Source organism: Parus major, chromosome 4 (genome assembly GCF_001522545.3).
Source record: "Parus major isolate Abel chromosome 4, Parus_major1.1, whole genome shotgun sequence".
Classification (NCBI taxonomy): Eukaryota; Metazoa; Chordata; class Aves; order Passeriformes; family Paridae; genus Parus; species Parus major.
In genome coordinates, this window is record NC_031771.1 from 11,675,292 (window position 1) to 11,692,057 (window position 16,766).

The 16,766-nt window shown below is 41.9% G+C and overlaps 1 protein-coding gene across 3 annotated transcripts in view; it reads right to left on the reverse strand.

Moving 5' to 3' along the window:
- ARHGAP10 (Rho GTPase activating protein 10) overlaps window positions 1–11,781 on the reverse strand; it is a 138,250-nt gene extending 126,469 nt beyond the window's left edge. The window contains exon 1 of one of the 3 annotated variants that reach the window (XR_001520941.2): window positions 11,471–11,781. Coding sequence is in view for 2 of the 3 variants with exons in the window: in XM_033513966.1 (XP_033369857.1) it covers window positions 11,471–11,624 (154 nt within the window). In the remaining variant the exon portion in view is untranslated. The remainder of the gene's footprint in view (window positions 1–11,470) is intronic. The other 2 variants (XM_033513966.1, XM_015624190.3) reach the window with 2 other exon arrangements.
- Between the last annotated feature and the right edge of the window lie 4,985 nt (window positions 11,782–16,766).

Below are 16,766 nucleotides of genomic sequence, written 5' to 3' on the forward strand. Positions count from 1 at the left end.
GAAAAAAAGTAGTGAGTGCAGCCTCCCCTAATGCAGAAAGGACTCATACACAACACTTCTTTGTGACATTTCAATATTCACGAAATGCTTAACAGACAAATAACCCTAAATTTGAAGCAATAGATTAAACAGTGATGGGAAGATAGATATTAACAGGTGAAGGGTTTGCCCAAAGCTGCTCACAAAGTCACTTCTCTAGACACAGCTTGGTTTTCCATTCATAACATAAAATTATTCATGTATATGAAAAGAGAACTAACTTTGGAGGCACAAACCATGTCCTCTATGGAAGGATCCTCAAGACTGACAGCAACCTATTTGCAGCAGCTGAAAAAAAAAGTGCCTTATTTACAAAGTATGTTGCACCAAAATATACTTTTCTTTTACAAAAAAAAATTACTTACAAAAATTACACTTCTGTAAATTAATAAAGAGGAATTACTACCTAAGACAGATTCTAATTACAGATATATTAAAGTGGGTAATGGAGTCAGGAAGGGAAATGGAATGTCCAGGTAAGTGAAGGCAAAGAATCATTTCTGCTGAGTCTCAAAGCTACATTTTCCAAATAAAATTTACATCTTGGATATCACATATTACATGTACAGTGTAATATTTGTATACACAGAGCAAAATTTTCTGTTAGGTTGTAGGAGACTGAGCTTTCTCAAAGATGTTCAATCTGCTTGTTTTCAGGTCTCAGCCCTCTCAAAGGGCATTTCTAGCCATCAGTACCCTCCTTCAGAGCTGGTTGCACTGCTTGGCTTACTAGATTCCAATTCCTTTAGTTTTGCTATAGGCCCTCAGCAAAGCTCACCTAAATAGAGTGCCAAGTCCGACACATGACACTCAAGTATGAAACACAAACATTTCTTTAGTTCATTATACTAACTACACAAAAACTTGAGCTGCGTATCTGGAGCTAAGAACTATTCCTTAGTTAGAGAGGAAGACACAGGTGGCAACAACAAATTTCCATGCTTGACTAGCTAGCTCCCTACCCCTCAGGATGGCAGCCTTCCTGCTCAGGTACAACCATATAGAACCTCGGTGGACAAGCAGTAATGGTGTTGGAAGACACATAGATGTGTTTTGTGAAACAAAACAAAAATGGTCATGAGAGAGTGGAGCACTTCAGCATAAGATTCTACTACTTCTTGTGGTGGTTTTGGCTTGGAGAGAGCAAATTTTCTTCATAGTGGCTGGTAGGGGGCTGAGTTTTGGATTTGTGCTGAACACAGTGACAGTAATAGGGCTGCTTGTGTTACTGCTGAGCAGGGGTTGCACAGAGCCAGAGTCTTTCCTCGTTTTCTCATAGCCATGCTGGTGAGGAGACTGTGGGTGTGTGGGAGGTTAGGACAAGACCCAGCTGGGACAGGTGACCCCAACTGACTGAAGGGATATTACACAGAATATGCTGAGTTGGAATGGACCCACAAAGATCACCAAGTGCAACTCCTGACCCTACACAGCACAATCCCCAAAAGTCACACCACATGCCCAAGAGTATTGTCCAAACACTTCTTGACCTCTGCCAGAGTTGGTGCTGTGACCACTTTCCTGAGGAGTGCATTCCAGTACCAAACCACCCTCTGGGGAAAGAACTTTTTCCTGATATCCAACCTAAACTTCCCGACACAACTTCAGGCCATTGCCTGGAGTCCTGTCACTCAGCACCACACAAAAGAGATCACTGTCTGCCCCTCCTTTTCCTCTCAGAAACAAGTTGCAACTGCAATGAAGTCTCTCCCCAGTCTCCCCTACTCCAGACTGAAGAGACCAAGTGATTTCAGCTGCTCCTCATAAGGCCTCCTCAAGACCCTTCACTATCCTCACAGCTCTCCTTCGGATGGTCTCTAATAGTTTAACATCTTTTTTTATACTGTGGCACCTATAACTGCCCCCAGCACTCAAGGTAAGGCCACCCCAGTGTGGAGCAGAGCGGGACAATCCCCTCCCTTGCCCACCTGGCGATGCTGTCCCTGATGCCCCCCCAGGACAGGGTTGGCTCTCCTGGCTCCCAGGGCACTGCTGACTCACATTCAACTTTCCACAGACCAGGACCCCCAGGTCCCTTTGCACAGTGCTACTCTCCAGCCTCTCATTCCACAGTCTGTCCCTACATCCAGGATTGCCACATCCCAGGTGCAGAATCTGGCACTTGCCCTGGCTGAACTTGACATGGTTGGTGATTGCCCATCCCTCTATTTTATCAAGGGCTCTCTGAAGGGCTTCCCTGCCCTCAAGGAGTCTACAGCTCCTCCCAGTTTTGTGTTATCTGCAAAATTGTTTAGTATCCCCTCCAGTCCTGCATCCAAGTTGTTAATGAAGATGTTGAAGAGCACAGGGCTTAAGATGCAGCCCTGCAGAACCCCATGAGTGAGAGGTCTCCAGTCCACCTCCTTCACTACACCCCTTTGTGCCGGACCTGTGAGCCAGCTGCTCACCCACCGCACGGTCTGTTTATACAGCTTGTTCAGAAGCTTCTTCTTTGTGAGAGATAGCATCCAAAGCTTTACTGAAATCCAAAACATTTACATCAGCTGGCTTCCCTTGATCAACTAGGTATGTTACCTTGTCATAAAAGGAGATTGGGTTAGATAAGCAGGAATTTCTATACCTCTGGTGTCATACTCCATAGATAAAGAGGGAAGAAGGAGGAAGAGGGGGAATGTTTGGAGTAACAGCATTTGTCTTTCCAAGTAACCTTACAAATGATTGGGCTCTGCTCTCATGGAAATGACTGAACACCTGCCTGCCCAGGGGAAGCAGTGAATAATTCCTTGTTTTGCTCCATTTATGTGCATGACTTTTGCTTTCCCTGTTCAACTGTCTTTAGCTCAGTCCAGGAATTTTCTAACTTTTACCCTTCTAATTTTCTCCCCAGTCCCACTGGCTGGGAGAGCGAGCAAGTGGCTGTGTGATTCTCAGTTGTTAGCTGGGGTTAAGCCATGACACTTCAAAAACTTTAAAAAAAAAAAAAGCACAATAATTCCAGGTAGTTTGATTTTGATTTCTTTTAGCAAAGATGCTGAATCCCCTGGAACAAGGGAAGAGTTAGGAAGAGGCACAACAGAAATCTGAAACTGCATTTTCAAATGACTGAAAGCATAAATTGAAGCACAATAAAAGAACAGTAATATTACCACAGAGCAAGTGTTTGAGAGCAGACTGGACAAAGTCAGCTTTGTTCCTGAATAGCTTGCAGGCTAAGGAGTGGAACAGACCAAAGCTTTGGAGAAACACTCCTTTGGCTCATGACTGAGTTTGTCAGTCAGTCCAGGCCTCTCCAACAGAGAGAGCTTACAACCTGTGATTTTAAGAGGAAAAAAGTATGGACAAAGCTATGGACACTGCTTTGCTGTCAGAGCACTGAAGTGTTCCGAAGGCTGACACTACACAGAGCTCACAATTTTTTAAACCACCTAAGCTGCAAGCTCAGCCACCCAACACTTTTCTAAGAACTGGGACTCACTGTCAAAATGGTATTTTGACAAGTTTGTGTCAGGTCCTCTGTGACCTGGCAGCATGCTCCCTCCACCTGTTTGCAAGACAGAGGGATTTCTTTTGAAGGAGCACATTCTAAGCAATTATATTTTTATGTAGAACTGCTACTAGTTTCCATGTATATATATATATTTTTTTGTTCTAACACACCCATATTCAAATATTATTAGTATTTTTCAAAGCAAGCAACTCTAATGACTGACAAAATCACATATTAAACCAAACAAACAAAAATATGATGCTCTCTCTCTGCTTGGGAAAACAGCTCAATTTTTGAGATTTAATGCATTACAATCTGATTTTTTCAGATCTTTCAGGTTTAAACACTTGATGTATGACAAACTTCATACTCCTCAACATTAATTCATTCATTCATTATTTCCAGGTCCCCATGCACCAGCCTAATGGAGGAAATGGACACATTTCAAAGCTAAAAACCATTTACCAGCAACAAAGTGTCTGAGAACCTATTTCTGGACACCACATATACTAAAATGTCCTTCAAGGCCCAGCTCTGGTACAAAGCCCTGCTCAGTTTCATCCTGGATATTCAGTTTTCCCTGCCAAATTAAACAAAGCATTGTTTTTCCTCTTCAAGGACATGCAGTCCCAACCAGCCAGGTGCACATACAAAAGCTGACAAGGACCCAGGGAAGCTGTAACAACCAGATCTACTGAGAGGCAAAGCTCCTCTCTGACCTACCCATTGCGCCAAGAACCTTCACCTGCCCAGGGCTCTCATTTAAAGAGGCAACAACAGAAGGTTTATTTAAAGGTCTGGGCTGCAGTAAAACCACAGTCTGTTTAATAACATTGTGATTTTCCATCCCTGTAGATTATTTTCCCCTCACGCTGCTCCTTTCCCACAAAGGACAAGCCTAGCATGAATGATTTACAGGAACTTCTGATTTGGCCTTGGCCTGTGATGGCCATATAGCTTCTGAGGGCCTGGATGTTTTCTCTCTATTTTTATCCTGAAAGATGAGCAAATGCACAGGATGGAAAAGAGCAACATAGGGAGGAACAAAAACAGAGAAGAAGGAGTAAAAAACAAAGAACATGGTATCTGCAAGAAGCTCCATCAATAGTTACAAACAGGTATGGAAAAACAACATGACACTGAGGTTGTCTGTCAAAAATTGCTGAAAATACCTGTTTAGAAAAAGAATTGGAGGATAGTGTAAACCAGGCCACAGACTTCCCTTTCAAGTATCTCATTTCCCAGTGAGATACCAAAATACGTGCTTTGGACAGAAGGCACACATTTATCCCAGATATATAATATGGGCCTTCATAAATTACTGCCCTCTCTCCATCAAAGTCACACCCAGAGGAAAGCAACCTCCACAGGAGCTGCTGGGATGGAGTACAAGTACCTGCTTCAACTCATTGCAAAACTGATGGCTGAGCTTAAATTTGGCACGGAAGATTGGTTTGACTTAGCAACAAGGCAGATTTTGGGTGCTGATTAAGATTGACACCTACAGTGGGTGGCAGCAACCACCAGCAGAGATATTCCCTGAACAGTAGTTTCTTAAACTGTTCTGCCAATATGTGCCCAAGTTTATTTGATCATATATTTTACATTCATTAGATATTCCAGAAAGCATTCAACTGCTCCAAGTATCTTAATTAGCCAACTCAGAAACTTGAAGACTTTTAAAAGCTAACTAAAACACTGAGCATATTTTAACATCTTAAGGACAACTGTCAAAGAACAGTAAATGTGGTATTGAAACTCAGAAAAGTGGCATTAGACACAAAAGAAAGCCCCATCAGACAAGAGCAAATCATAAAAATTATCTCAAGAAGCCACAAACCACACTGTCAAAACATTAAGCATATTGCCAAGATTCACATGCTGTGAACTCTCTCTAAAACAGCCAAGCCCCTGTTTTTTAGGTTAATGTGCTAAGTGTTGCAGTAGTGACTGAAGCTGGCATTGTAAAACAAAAGCATTACAGTCAATGTAAACTTTATACATTAATTATGTAATGTTACAAAACAGCTGGGAAGGAGGGGACAAGTACTGGGATGCAGCTCTTCAGCGCCATTCCAAACGTGTTTCCACGTGCTCCCTGTCTAAAGCAAGGGCAGAGCATCCAGCCTGTTTGCTACTTCACAAAAAAAAAATTTAAAAAACTCTATAGCACTCTCCTTCCTGCCCCCTTGGAAAAACATCTGTGCCAGGCAGAAAGAGATTTTCTGCCTCAATAAAACTTACCAAGTTATTTTAGACTGGGCTTGAGAAGTGTCATCAGTGTCATAAGGTTAGCTTGCTAAAATTTGCTGTTTTTCAATGCAGTGCTGGCAAGCACAGGATAGTTTTAGGAACAGCATACACCTACAGCCTTAGCAGTGGGCCTGTTGCAAGCAGGTGTTGGCACTTTACAGACTGTAGAGCAAATCCACTCTTTTTTACAGCTCCTTTAGACTGGAATTCCATATAATTCTAAAATTACCTTGCTGAAAGTCTTGTCATTTAAAAAAACACAAAAAACACAAGGAAAAAAACCTTCTCAACATGATCTACCAGACAACTTCTCTAAAAATTCTAAACTTATTTCTGTTGGTTTTGTCCTGGAGACTGACAATTACACCTATCAGTGATGCTTTCTTTAATAACCACTCACACATTTTACCTAAAGCTGGAAAATTATACCTTTTCCCCCAGTGATTAAAAGACAAAAATCACTTCATTTAATGACAGCTTTTCACATCTCTCAAACTAAGAAAATCCATATAAATTAATGAAATTTCATATTTTCTGATATCACAGATGTTTGGTAGCACAATGCTCTGCTTTCAATACCACAAAAAAAAAAAACCAACAAAAAAACAAAACAAAACAAAAAAAAAACAAAACAGTGGAACATCTACAGGATAAAGACAGTAATGGAGCTAGTTAGTAATTCAAGCTGAAGAGATGAGATTCAAGCTGACAAACTGGCATCCTCCACAGAATGAGCCTGACACTTTTTATAGTCACTGACACAGTAACGAATGCTCTACTTGGGGTGGAGCTAAACAAAATGTTCTTTAGAGCACTTTCTTAAATATTAGCATTTCCCTGGTCCTTCTACAGAAGTAACTTTATCTACAAGCAAAAAATAAAAAAATTTAAAAAAAATTCTGCCATAGTTAATTAGTCCCCAGCTGTGGCAATTATCTTGAAGGAAGGGGAAAAGCAACATTTTATTATGTTATCATCAGCAGCTCTTAAGGGAAATCTCTATTAGATGGGCCCCAAAGTACCTGTTTGCCTTAGCTTTCTAATGAGCACAAAAATGGAAACACATCCAATAGAAAGTTAGGGGTTTTTTTAAGGTACAAACATCTCAGTTGCCTTTACAATACTGCCCTTGCAGTAATTTTTATCTAACGTGGCTCTAGCAGAGTGTATTTCAAATCTCAGAGCATTCACATACAGCACTGATTTGCTTATGGTTATCACACCTAAAGCACACCTTGCAATGGAAATAAAGCCTGGGTTTGAGCTATTAATTAAAAAATAAAATAGCTTTCTAAAATGCTAAATGTAAAGATGTACTAATTCAGAGGTCTCACTGAATTCAAGGCAAAATAATCATATATAGAGCCCTAAGTAATCACAGTTAATTTAGGAAACTTTGCACACAGGTTCAGCTAAGACCCTCTCACTATATTCCCCCCTTCCTCATTAAGTAAGAATGGCATTAAGCTTTTACTTAATCTTCAGATTCTACCTAAATCTTTAGTGAATTTGAGTGTCTATTTCTTGTTTAGAAGTTATTAATAAGCCCCATATTAGTGGTTTTATATTACTTCTTTGACATGTACTGGAATGTCAGTAGAACATTTTTGTTGCAAAAAAATTCCTAAGACTTTGAAAGCTGGCACACACTACACATGGTTTCATAACTGCAGATTATATAAAGGAAAGCTTTAAAAAATAGACAATTAGTGCTTAAGAAAAGAATGCACCACAGCTCAAGTGGTCTGAGAGGTTTTTATGTGGTGTTATTATATGGATTACCACAGCTTTTATATTTACATAATAATATATACACCAGGTCAGGCAAAAAATCTACCCTACACCAGTGTCTGGAAGGTCAACCACCACCACACACCATGAGAACCAGCCAAGAAAAAGAATATGGGTTTGGACAACTTGGATATCACACCAGGGCTTGGGACTGGATTAGGTTCTTCAGTTATCTTTGTGAAAACACTCATCAGTAACTCTGTATATTCCAACAAACTCTTTCTACACAAAAAATAAATTTGGTTCCCATTTTGTATTCTGTCTGGAAGAGTGCAAGAAATAACTCTTCCATGAAGAACACAAAATGAAAACTGCAATAAGAAACAGTCAGAGAGTATATTGGGCTGCACTGGATAGCCATAATGTCCGCTGCCACAAATACATCCATCTTCTGTCTTCACCAGCCCATCACAAAGTCACTGCAGTTGACTCAAACAGAATTCTGTTCATTTGAGCCTAAATCCAAGAATGGGGAGGCTCTGCTTTCAGTCACACAGAACAGCTGTGAGCATGTGCTCACAAAGATCCTTTGCAAAGGCCCTGTGAGATATACAGGGCCAAAACCTAAACTCGTCCTGATGCTTCCTACTCTGCCTTGGCAGTGGCAGCTCCTGCTGTAGGCATACAAGAAAAACCTTCCAAAAATATCCTCAAAAGCTGCCCAAAAATCTCACACTTGTGTGAAGAGACCAAGAGTCAGAATATATAGTATTTATCCAGTGTATTCTGTAGCTTCCAACAAATTGCACTGCAGATTTGTAAGAGCTCAGAACTAACTCTTTTACATTCCCTTCATGATTCAGAATAAGGATTCGCTTATCAGGCACCTTTAAATTCACTTTCACTAAAGCACAACTACCTCCATCCAGAAGTTATTTATAAACTCTATTGATCCTAACTTGTTTAACTGAACTGGAATCCCCTAAGAAATATCACATTTCTATTTTAAAAAGCATATGTGTATACCACTTGTATTTACTGATCAGTAACAATAGGGAAAAAAAAATTATTTGTACACCTTGTAAACATATTTAGCTGTCAAAAAAAGGAAGAGCCACCTTGTTTATTCATCCTTCCAACATTTAGCTTGAGCTAGACAATTCAGTGATTCAAAACTTAACACAGGAAACCAACAGTTTTGAGTCACTCTTGTTTGTCTTTCTATCACATTCTTGAAACTACTGAAATTTTAAAGTGTAAAGATACACTTGAAGTATGCTTTACTCTGAAAATTCAACAATCTAAAAATGCAAATTCTTTTTTGTTCTCTTTCTTAAGCAGTATAGTACTGTACTAACAAAAATCAATTTTCCTGAGTTTTAGGTGAAAAATACAACCCCATACAACTGAGAAGACAACTGGAAAGGAGCCAGTGAGAGAATCCACATCATGGTATTGTTGTGCCCTGCAAGACACTGATGATTCCAACGAATTAGAGGGAGTGGTAGCAGTATCTGCTTTCACCTGTCAAGATATAACCCAGTGCAGGCAGCATTAAAGTCACTTACAAAACTGTCAGGCGGGAAGAGTGATCTATTCAACTGCATCAGTTATTCACACCTAAATAATCCCCATAAGGTTTGCTGCCAGCTTTACAAGGAAGTTGCTAAGGGAGGGAAATGCTGGTGGTGTCTACTGCAGTTCCACAAATTCAAGAACAATAGTGCACCTACAACATTTTACACTTTACACACCACCCAGAGCAGCTTATCACACTCGCATATCAATTACACCAGGTACAAATCTCTTATTTTACCTGGTTCTAGAAACAAGGAAATAATTTAGCTATTATCAAGATGACATCTTTTGTTTCAAAGACTAAAATAATCTTCTAAAAATTGTCAGCTACTGCACTTTAAGAAGCAGTCATCTAAACTCACTACACCCTACTTTATTATCACATTCTCAGAATTGCAGTGAGACTGTCTTTGTGCAGAAAACATAGTTCAGACACAAATGAACAGACCATTGTGTCTAGACCACTTCTTAAACTGGGTTTTTGGAACAAATACTAATTCCATTTGGTTTCCTGACAGCAAATGAATCAGGTTCCTCAAAGAATTTGGATTATAACATTTTCTTCCGAAAACACAAGGACAAATACCCTAACCATTGGGGTTTTAACCAATGGGCTTCTCGTGCTTCTGCTGCTGCAATTAGTCTTTAAATGTCTGTTGAACAGTGGCACTCCTTCACCAGCACCAGAGGAAGGCAACTAAGCTTCAAACAAATCACTCAGGGCACTCTGAAGAGGAGAGACAGCTGCAGAAACCTGAAATGTGGGAAGAAGGGTCTAACCTGTTTGTACTTTTCAAACAAGTATGCTGAAGATATTAGAATAAGGTACAGTAACTAAACTCAAGAATAAACCTTCTGACTGTCATCTCAGAAAAGAAGGCAGTGCTTAGACCTGAACACCAGGCAGGATCTCAGATAGCTTCTCAAAATATTCCTCATGGGCTAGCCCTAAGTATTTCATTGAGCACTCTCAGGCCAGGTGGCTCTAGCCAGCAGACTTGGCTTCCACCACACACAGCAAAGCACCCTGAAAACTGCACACAAAGCCAATTTACCAGCACAGGATTCTGGTGTGCTGTGGGCACACAGCTGTGGACAGGACACTCATTTGAGTTAGGGCTTTCCTCACCCCAGCCAGCTCCACACTTTCTTCTGTATACATTCCCATGAGCAACTGAGGGTTTGGGGCAGTTGCCAAAATACTGTCTAGATGCTTGAGGAAGAGAAGTGGAATGATTTCCCTCTACTGTTCTTATCCAATTTTCGGGATACTTTTTTACTTTACACTCCAAGTTAAGATGATTTATACTGACACTTCAAGTCAGAAATTTTGATTAATCGTCTAAGATCACATTTGGCAGTAACTGAATGTTAACAGGCCAAAGAATAACAGTTACAGAGAAGTGAAATATGATATGGAATTTTCTATCAGAGACAAAAACAGAAAATAATGTTTCTTTTGTTTAGTTACAGAAATGAGTTAATTCTGGTTTTAAAATCTTCCCCATATCCAGGCAGCTATACTGATCAAACCCCTACCAGTTTAATGGAAACATCCTGACCAGCATGGTTTCCTGGCTTCAGAAGTTTGCCATACCAGAGGTGGTATATTTCCGATAACACAGTGCTAGAACACTGTATTAGTGGTTTATTTGAATAATTGGTATAGCAAATCAGCCTACTAGGTAACTACACAACCGTGTTTTAAGTTAAACGGAAAAAAATACATTAGCACAATACTACACTAAAAACGTGTATGAACATGGTCATTCAAGGCAAAACCATGATTGCTATAATGCGTATAAAACATATTATAGTTAACTATTTATATACACTATGTATATACTCAACAAGTAAACGGAAAATTAACAATTTTACATTTTACATAATCACATTTTAAGAGGCCAAAGGCATAGAACTGGTAACCAGCGCTGTCAGCACAAAACTAAGTCTGGTAATTCCTGAACACACTTTTTTAGACAGAGGTATTTTCCAGCAGCCTCTCCACAGGCTGCAGTGCACAGGCACGACATGGTTACGGTCAGGTAGGCGATTCACAGCCGCTCAGCTTGCAGCACTCCAGCAGCACCTGGCACCGATCCTCCCGGCGGATCTCACACGGCAGCCGGGGCTGCTCCGGGCTCGGCGCCGCCGAACACAGAAGGCAGGCCCGGCCCAGGAACCGGGCAGATGCAACAGGAGTCACCCGGCGCTGCCACCGCCTCTATCCCTTATTCCCCTCCGCGGAGAAGGGCTGGAGAGGACCTGCGTCCCCAAGTGGCTGATGGAGATCCCAAGGGAGAGGCTGGAGAACGCCAGTGCAAAGCTCTGTGCCACAAAGGCGAGCGCCGCCGGCTCAAAGGCGACAGCTCCCGGCGCCGGCAGCCGCCCCCGCAGCTCCCCCCGCTTCCCGCCACTCACTCTTGGTCGCGGCGATCAGGTTCTTCCCATCCTTCAGCAACTCCTTGATAAACTTATTGGTCTTCTCCAGCTCGGCCTCGTGGGCTCTCACCCTCTCCCTGAACCAGGGGCTGTCCAGGTAGCAGTCGCTGAACTCCAGGGGCTGCAGCCCCATGGCTGCTGCCGCCGCCGCCGCGCCGGGGCTCGCCTCCCTGCGAACCGCAGCACCGCCGCCCTCCGCAGCCGAGGCCACAAAGACGGAGCAGCAGCTCCCCCCGAGCACGGCTGGGCACGGACCAGCCAGCCGAGCTCAGCGAAGCCGCCCTCCCGGCAGCCCCGCCGGGACACGCCCGAGCGGGGCGGGCAGAGCCCGGGGCCCGCCCCTCCCGAGCTCCCCGCGGCGGCACCGGGCGGGGCGCTGGGGCCGCCCCGGTGCGCTCGGTCCCCGGGCGCGCCAGCTCGGCTGAGGCGCTGCGGGCGTCCCCGAGCGGAGAACGTGGGCAGGTACCGCTGCCAGAGAGAGCCCTCAGCTCCGCAGTGACGCCTCGACAAGTTAGAGATGGACAATCGCTAGTCGGATTCCGCACCTGGGCCGGAAGAGCCCTGGCCGTGTGTATAGCCTGGGGAACGGGAGAACAGCAAAGGGACCTGGGGGTCCTGGGCGATGGAAAGCTGAATGTGAGATAGCAGTGCCCTGGCAGCCAGGAGAGCCAGCCAGTCCGGGCTGGTGGCCATCAGGCACAGCATCGCCAGCTGGGCAAGGGAGGGGATTGTCCCGCTCTGCTCCGAGCTGGGGCTGCTGCACCTCGAGTGCTGGGGGCAGTTCGGGGTGCCACAGTATAAAAACGACATTACGCTGTTAGAGAGCGTCCAAAGGAGGGCTGCAAGGATGGTGAGAGGCCTTGAGGGGATGCCGTGTAAGGAGCGGCTGAAGTCACTTGGTCTGTTCAGCCTGGAGGGAACTGATGAAAGACCTCATTGCGATCTTCAACTTGTCCATGAGGGGAAGAGAGGCAGATCCTGATCTCTGTGGTAGCCAGTGACAGGACTTGAGAAAACAGCGTGAAGCTGAGTCATAGGTGGTTTAGGTTGTGTATCAGGAAAAGGCTTTTCACCCAGAGGGTGGTTAGGCACTTGAACAGGCATCCCATGGCAGTGGTCACAGCCTCAAGCCTGACAGAGCTCAAGAAGCATTTGGACAGTGCTGTCAGGCACATGGTGGGATTCTTGAGATGTCCTGTGTAGGGCCAGAGTTGGACTCCATGATTGTGATGGGTCCTTTACAATTCAGCATATTCTATGGTTCTATGATTGTAACCAGCCACTGGGCCTCCTGCGCCTCATGGAAACTTCTGTGAGCTTTATGAAGGGGCTGAGCAGGCTCTTGGAGGACAAACAGAGCAGTACATGGGCTGCTTGATCCAGAATTGGCCGTGGTGGTGGTTGTCTGCCAGCTGATAAAGCTGGTGTTGCTCACCCTGTCCCACTTGTGTCTGCATGTTAAATACTCTATAAAGTAGATACAGACTCTTTACATCTTCATTCAATAAACTACTACAGTCTTGTGAACAAGAACTGCGGCAAGAGCGAGACCTTGAGAAGACTACCCAACACTGAATTGTTTCAGTTAAAAATGTTAGGAAACTCATGAAGAAGACAGAAAAGGCTTATAGTTATAACTTAGCTATAATTCACTATTTCAGTGGTTTGACAGTAGTGCAATTCAGAGTGCTTTTGTGGCACTTTCTCAGATGATTGAGGTATATATATATTAGTCAAGAGTGTCTACTTTGGGAGTCAATTCAATCTATTTTTTTTCTGTATTTTGGCAAATTGAGTATTAGTTCCCTCTCCATTTGAAGCAATAATCTTTAGTATTAATTAAATGTATTATTGTTGAGCCCACAGTAAAGCCTAAACTGCATGTCTGAGATGAAGATAACTGGTGGTGTAACTATCAAGCTTTTTCTGTATGACCCCATGCACTCACCTGCAGAAGTATGGAAATAGGTGGGCACTTTACAAGTCTAATTTTTAATTACTCCTCTTTATAGAGCTGGGTATTGGGTAGTATTCAGTTTTTCAGATATTTTGGTTTTTTAATACCTGTCCACTTCAGAGCCTGCTTTAGAAACCAGACTGAGGATATGTATTACTCATCTGGCAGCAATCACAGAGCTCAAGAGAGTAAACAAAGAATTTTGTGATCAAAGGCCGAGATAATATTCTCATTGTTCGTGTAGATAAGGATGATAAGAAAACACAATTATGCAAAGACAAGGGCAGGGAGAAGGGACTTGACATGAAGGCCCATGAGTAAGTGTAGTTTCTGAAAGTAGTGTGAAAATTAGTATGGCCCCTCCAAATGAGATGCTGCCTAAACGTGCAGATGATTTGCCTGCAATCACAGCAGACCAGGAGGGGCTATTGAGAGCTGATCCTGAACATCCAATTTTTCAGCTAAGTGTTCCATCTGTTAGATCACATTATCTGCTGATACTTATTTTCTAATATTACTTAGCTGAGAAGTTTCTATGCTATTCAAAGATCAGTTTTAAAAGAATTAGAAAAAAAACCACTTTAAATAATAAACAATCCTTTTCTCTGTTTAGATTACTGGAGCAGAATTTCAAGAATAGGTATTCTTTCCATGTTTGGTATTCTTTCCAAGTTTGTTTACTTTGTACTACTGTCAACCAACTGTAGTTGTCTTCAGCATTAAAGTTAGAATAATATTTTTCTTGGGTGTTTATAGTTATTTTAATTTCGCTATTATAATTCCACTGAAGTGTTGTAATGTAGTCAGGTCTCGTGTTTTGTGTAGAGTTGCTTGTATTCAGATAATTTTATTTTTTTTTAATTGAGTGTTTGTCTTAGTCTTGGGGTTTTTTACCTGGCATAAAAACCCACCAGGTCTGACAGGCCCGTCAAGGGAAATTGGTCCACCTGCCTCAATCATCTGAAGTAAAAAATGTATTCCTTTCTAGCTGCTAAAAAGAGCTTTTAGCAAACTACAAAGAGCAGTCTGTCCAACAGAAATACATAGCACAATTTTTTTTCCCAGAATAAAGAGAGCCAGCTTCTATTTACATAATAAAAAAAGAAAGCAAAAAAGCAAACTCACTATTAAATTTATATTCTACACTGTTTATTCAGTTAACCAAGGCAACAGAATGGATTCCTTCCACCACAATTATTAAATATATGTTTTCCTAAACTTGATCCACCAGTTCAAAATATTGTTGCACTCTGAAACAGCAGAATTGTGATTTAAAACAAAAGATGTAACACTGAGGAGAAATTAACACTTGCTAATTTATGCACAATTACCTATCTAATGAGCAATAAAAGGAGTTGCTCTTTTACCACTAGTTAAAGCTTGAAGTGGCTTTATATCAGAAAAATCTCTGCTTTTCTGCCACTCCCTACTCAAGGTCATCAAATTTTACAGCCTTCTTGTAGCCTTTTTTAAGAGACTATGACATAGATTGACTGTGTGAAGCTGCAGTAATATCCTGTCCATAAACTTTTTATTTATCTTTGCTTTGATTATTTTCCTTTGGCGTTCACTGTGGTTTCAGGAAACACCCGTCATTTTATACAACAGGCATACACCAGCATATCATATGTTTTGTTCCATCTTTCCTTCCTTATGTTCTTTTCAGATCACCATTCTGATTTTTACGAAAGTCATATTCTGATATGTAGCTGATTGTGTCTCCAGGCTGCTTGTTAAGGAGAGACAGGTTAGAAATTAGTGAATTTAACTTTCAGTTTTACTGACAGTTTGTTACAGAGCACTGATATCAGCTCCCACCATTTCCAACGCACAGCTGTGTTGTTCAGAACATCATTAGCCATAGCAGTCTTCCAAGGAATTATCATTTTTTGTCTTGTCTAAGCACTTTTTACCTCTGTTAGTCCTGTCATGGGTTTAATAGAGGGTTTGGAAAGTTTCCTTCTAGCTCCCATTTTGCTTATGACTCTGTCATCATGGTTGGCTTGCAAGATCTTAGGGGTCTGGTGCATATGTGAGATACCTCGAGGCTGCATGCTCCCTCTCCTCTCATCCATCATTCATATATATAAACAGATTGGTTTGCAGCCACCCATGATGCAGACCAACATTATTTATTCTATTGTCAACCAATATGATGATTATTATGCCAATCATGTATATCTCTGATGGGCATTCCTTTCTGGCACTCCTTTACAGCACAAGCTTTACCCAACAAATTATTTTAGAAAGCAGCTGTATGCTTTGTCAGTGTTACAAAGCATTTTATTCTGGGGCCACTTTTTCCTGAGGTGTTCCATCAAAAAGTTGTGAGCATGAAATTAACAAGTATCCTCCCCTGCCTTTGAAATGAATGGGTTCTTGTGAGTTCCAAAGATTTTACACTGCCATATTTTAGTATTCTCCCTTCACAAATGGGTCAATGAGCGCACACTACTATTTAATTTATGCTTAGAAATAGGCACTATAAAGAATATATACTATCCACTAGCATTTATTTGCTCTGACAAAAAAGACAGATTAATTAGTTTGGAGAGCCATGGAGTGCCATAGATCATTGCTCATTACAGTATTTGGTACAGTCCAGCTCTTGTTACACCTCACTGACCACAGGTGATAATTGCATTGGGTTTTTTCTCTCTCATTCTCTCTCCTGATACCCCACAGGTGCTAATATTTTCTTTGCCACGTACTGTCATCTTCTAGCTGGAAAGCATAATTAAGCCAAAGTCAGAGAAGGTTGCTCCATATCTATAACTAATTTAAAATTCACAGCTTTATTTTATTTCAAAACTGAACGAAGGCTTGCTGGTACCAATTGATTTAATAAGGTATTATATCCTCCTTTGGAGCTCAGTCCTCATATAAAGTATTTGATACTTTTTGATACTGATACTTGCACATCCTCATGGACTTCATTCAGCCCAAGTGCTTTACAAGTTGTGTTTTTTCTAGCACAACTTACAGTTTAGCTCCTACAGTGTTCCATTTAGTTCCATTTACAGTGTTCCATGCCCCCACTCCATATGTGCTCTTTTCATCTTGCTCAAAATGCTGGCCTGGCATTTTTATACAATGCTCATTTGTTTCTGAAAAGAGTATTCACACACAGTATCCACAGCTGTAAAAGCATGGAAGAGCTGCATTCATGCTTTAAAACGGGAAAGTAAAGATGAGCAGCTTCCAAACGCTCCATAATTAGTAAACAATGCCACGGCCTGTTCCTGTCCCAGAAGTAGGACATGACCAAATGAACCCTGCCTTTTCGGAGCTGCACTCCAGGGCTCTGGATGGGGCTGT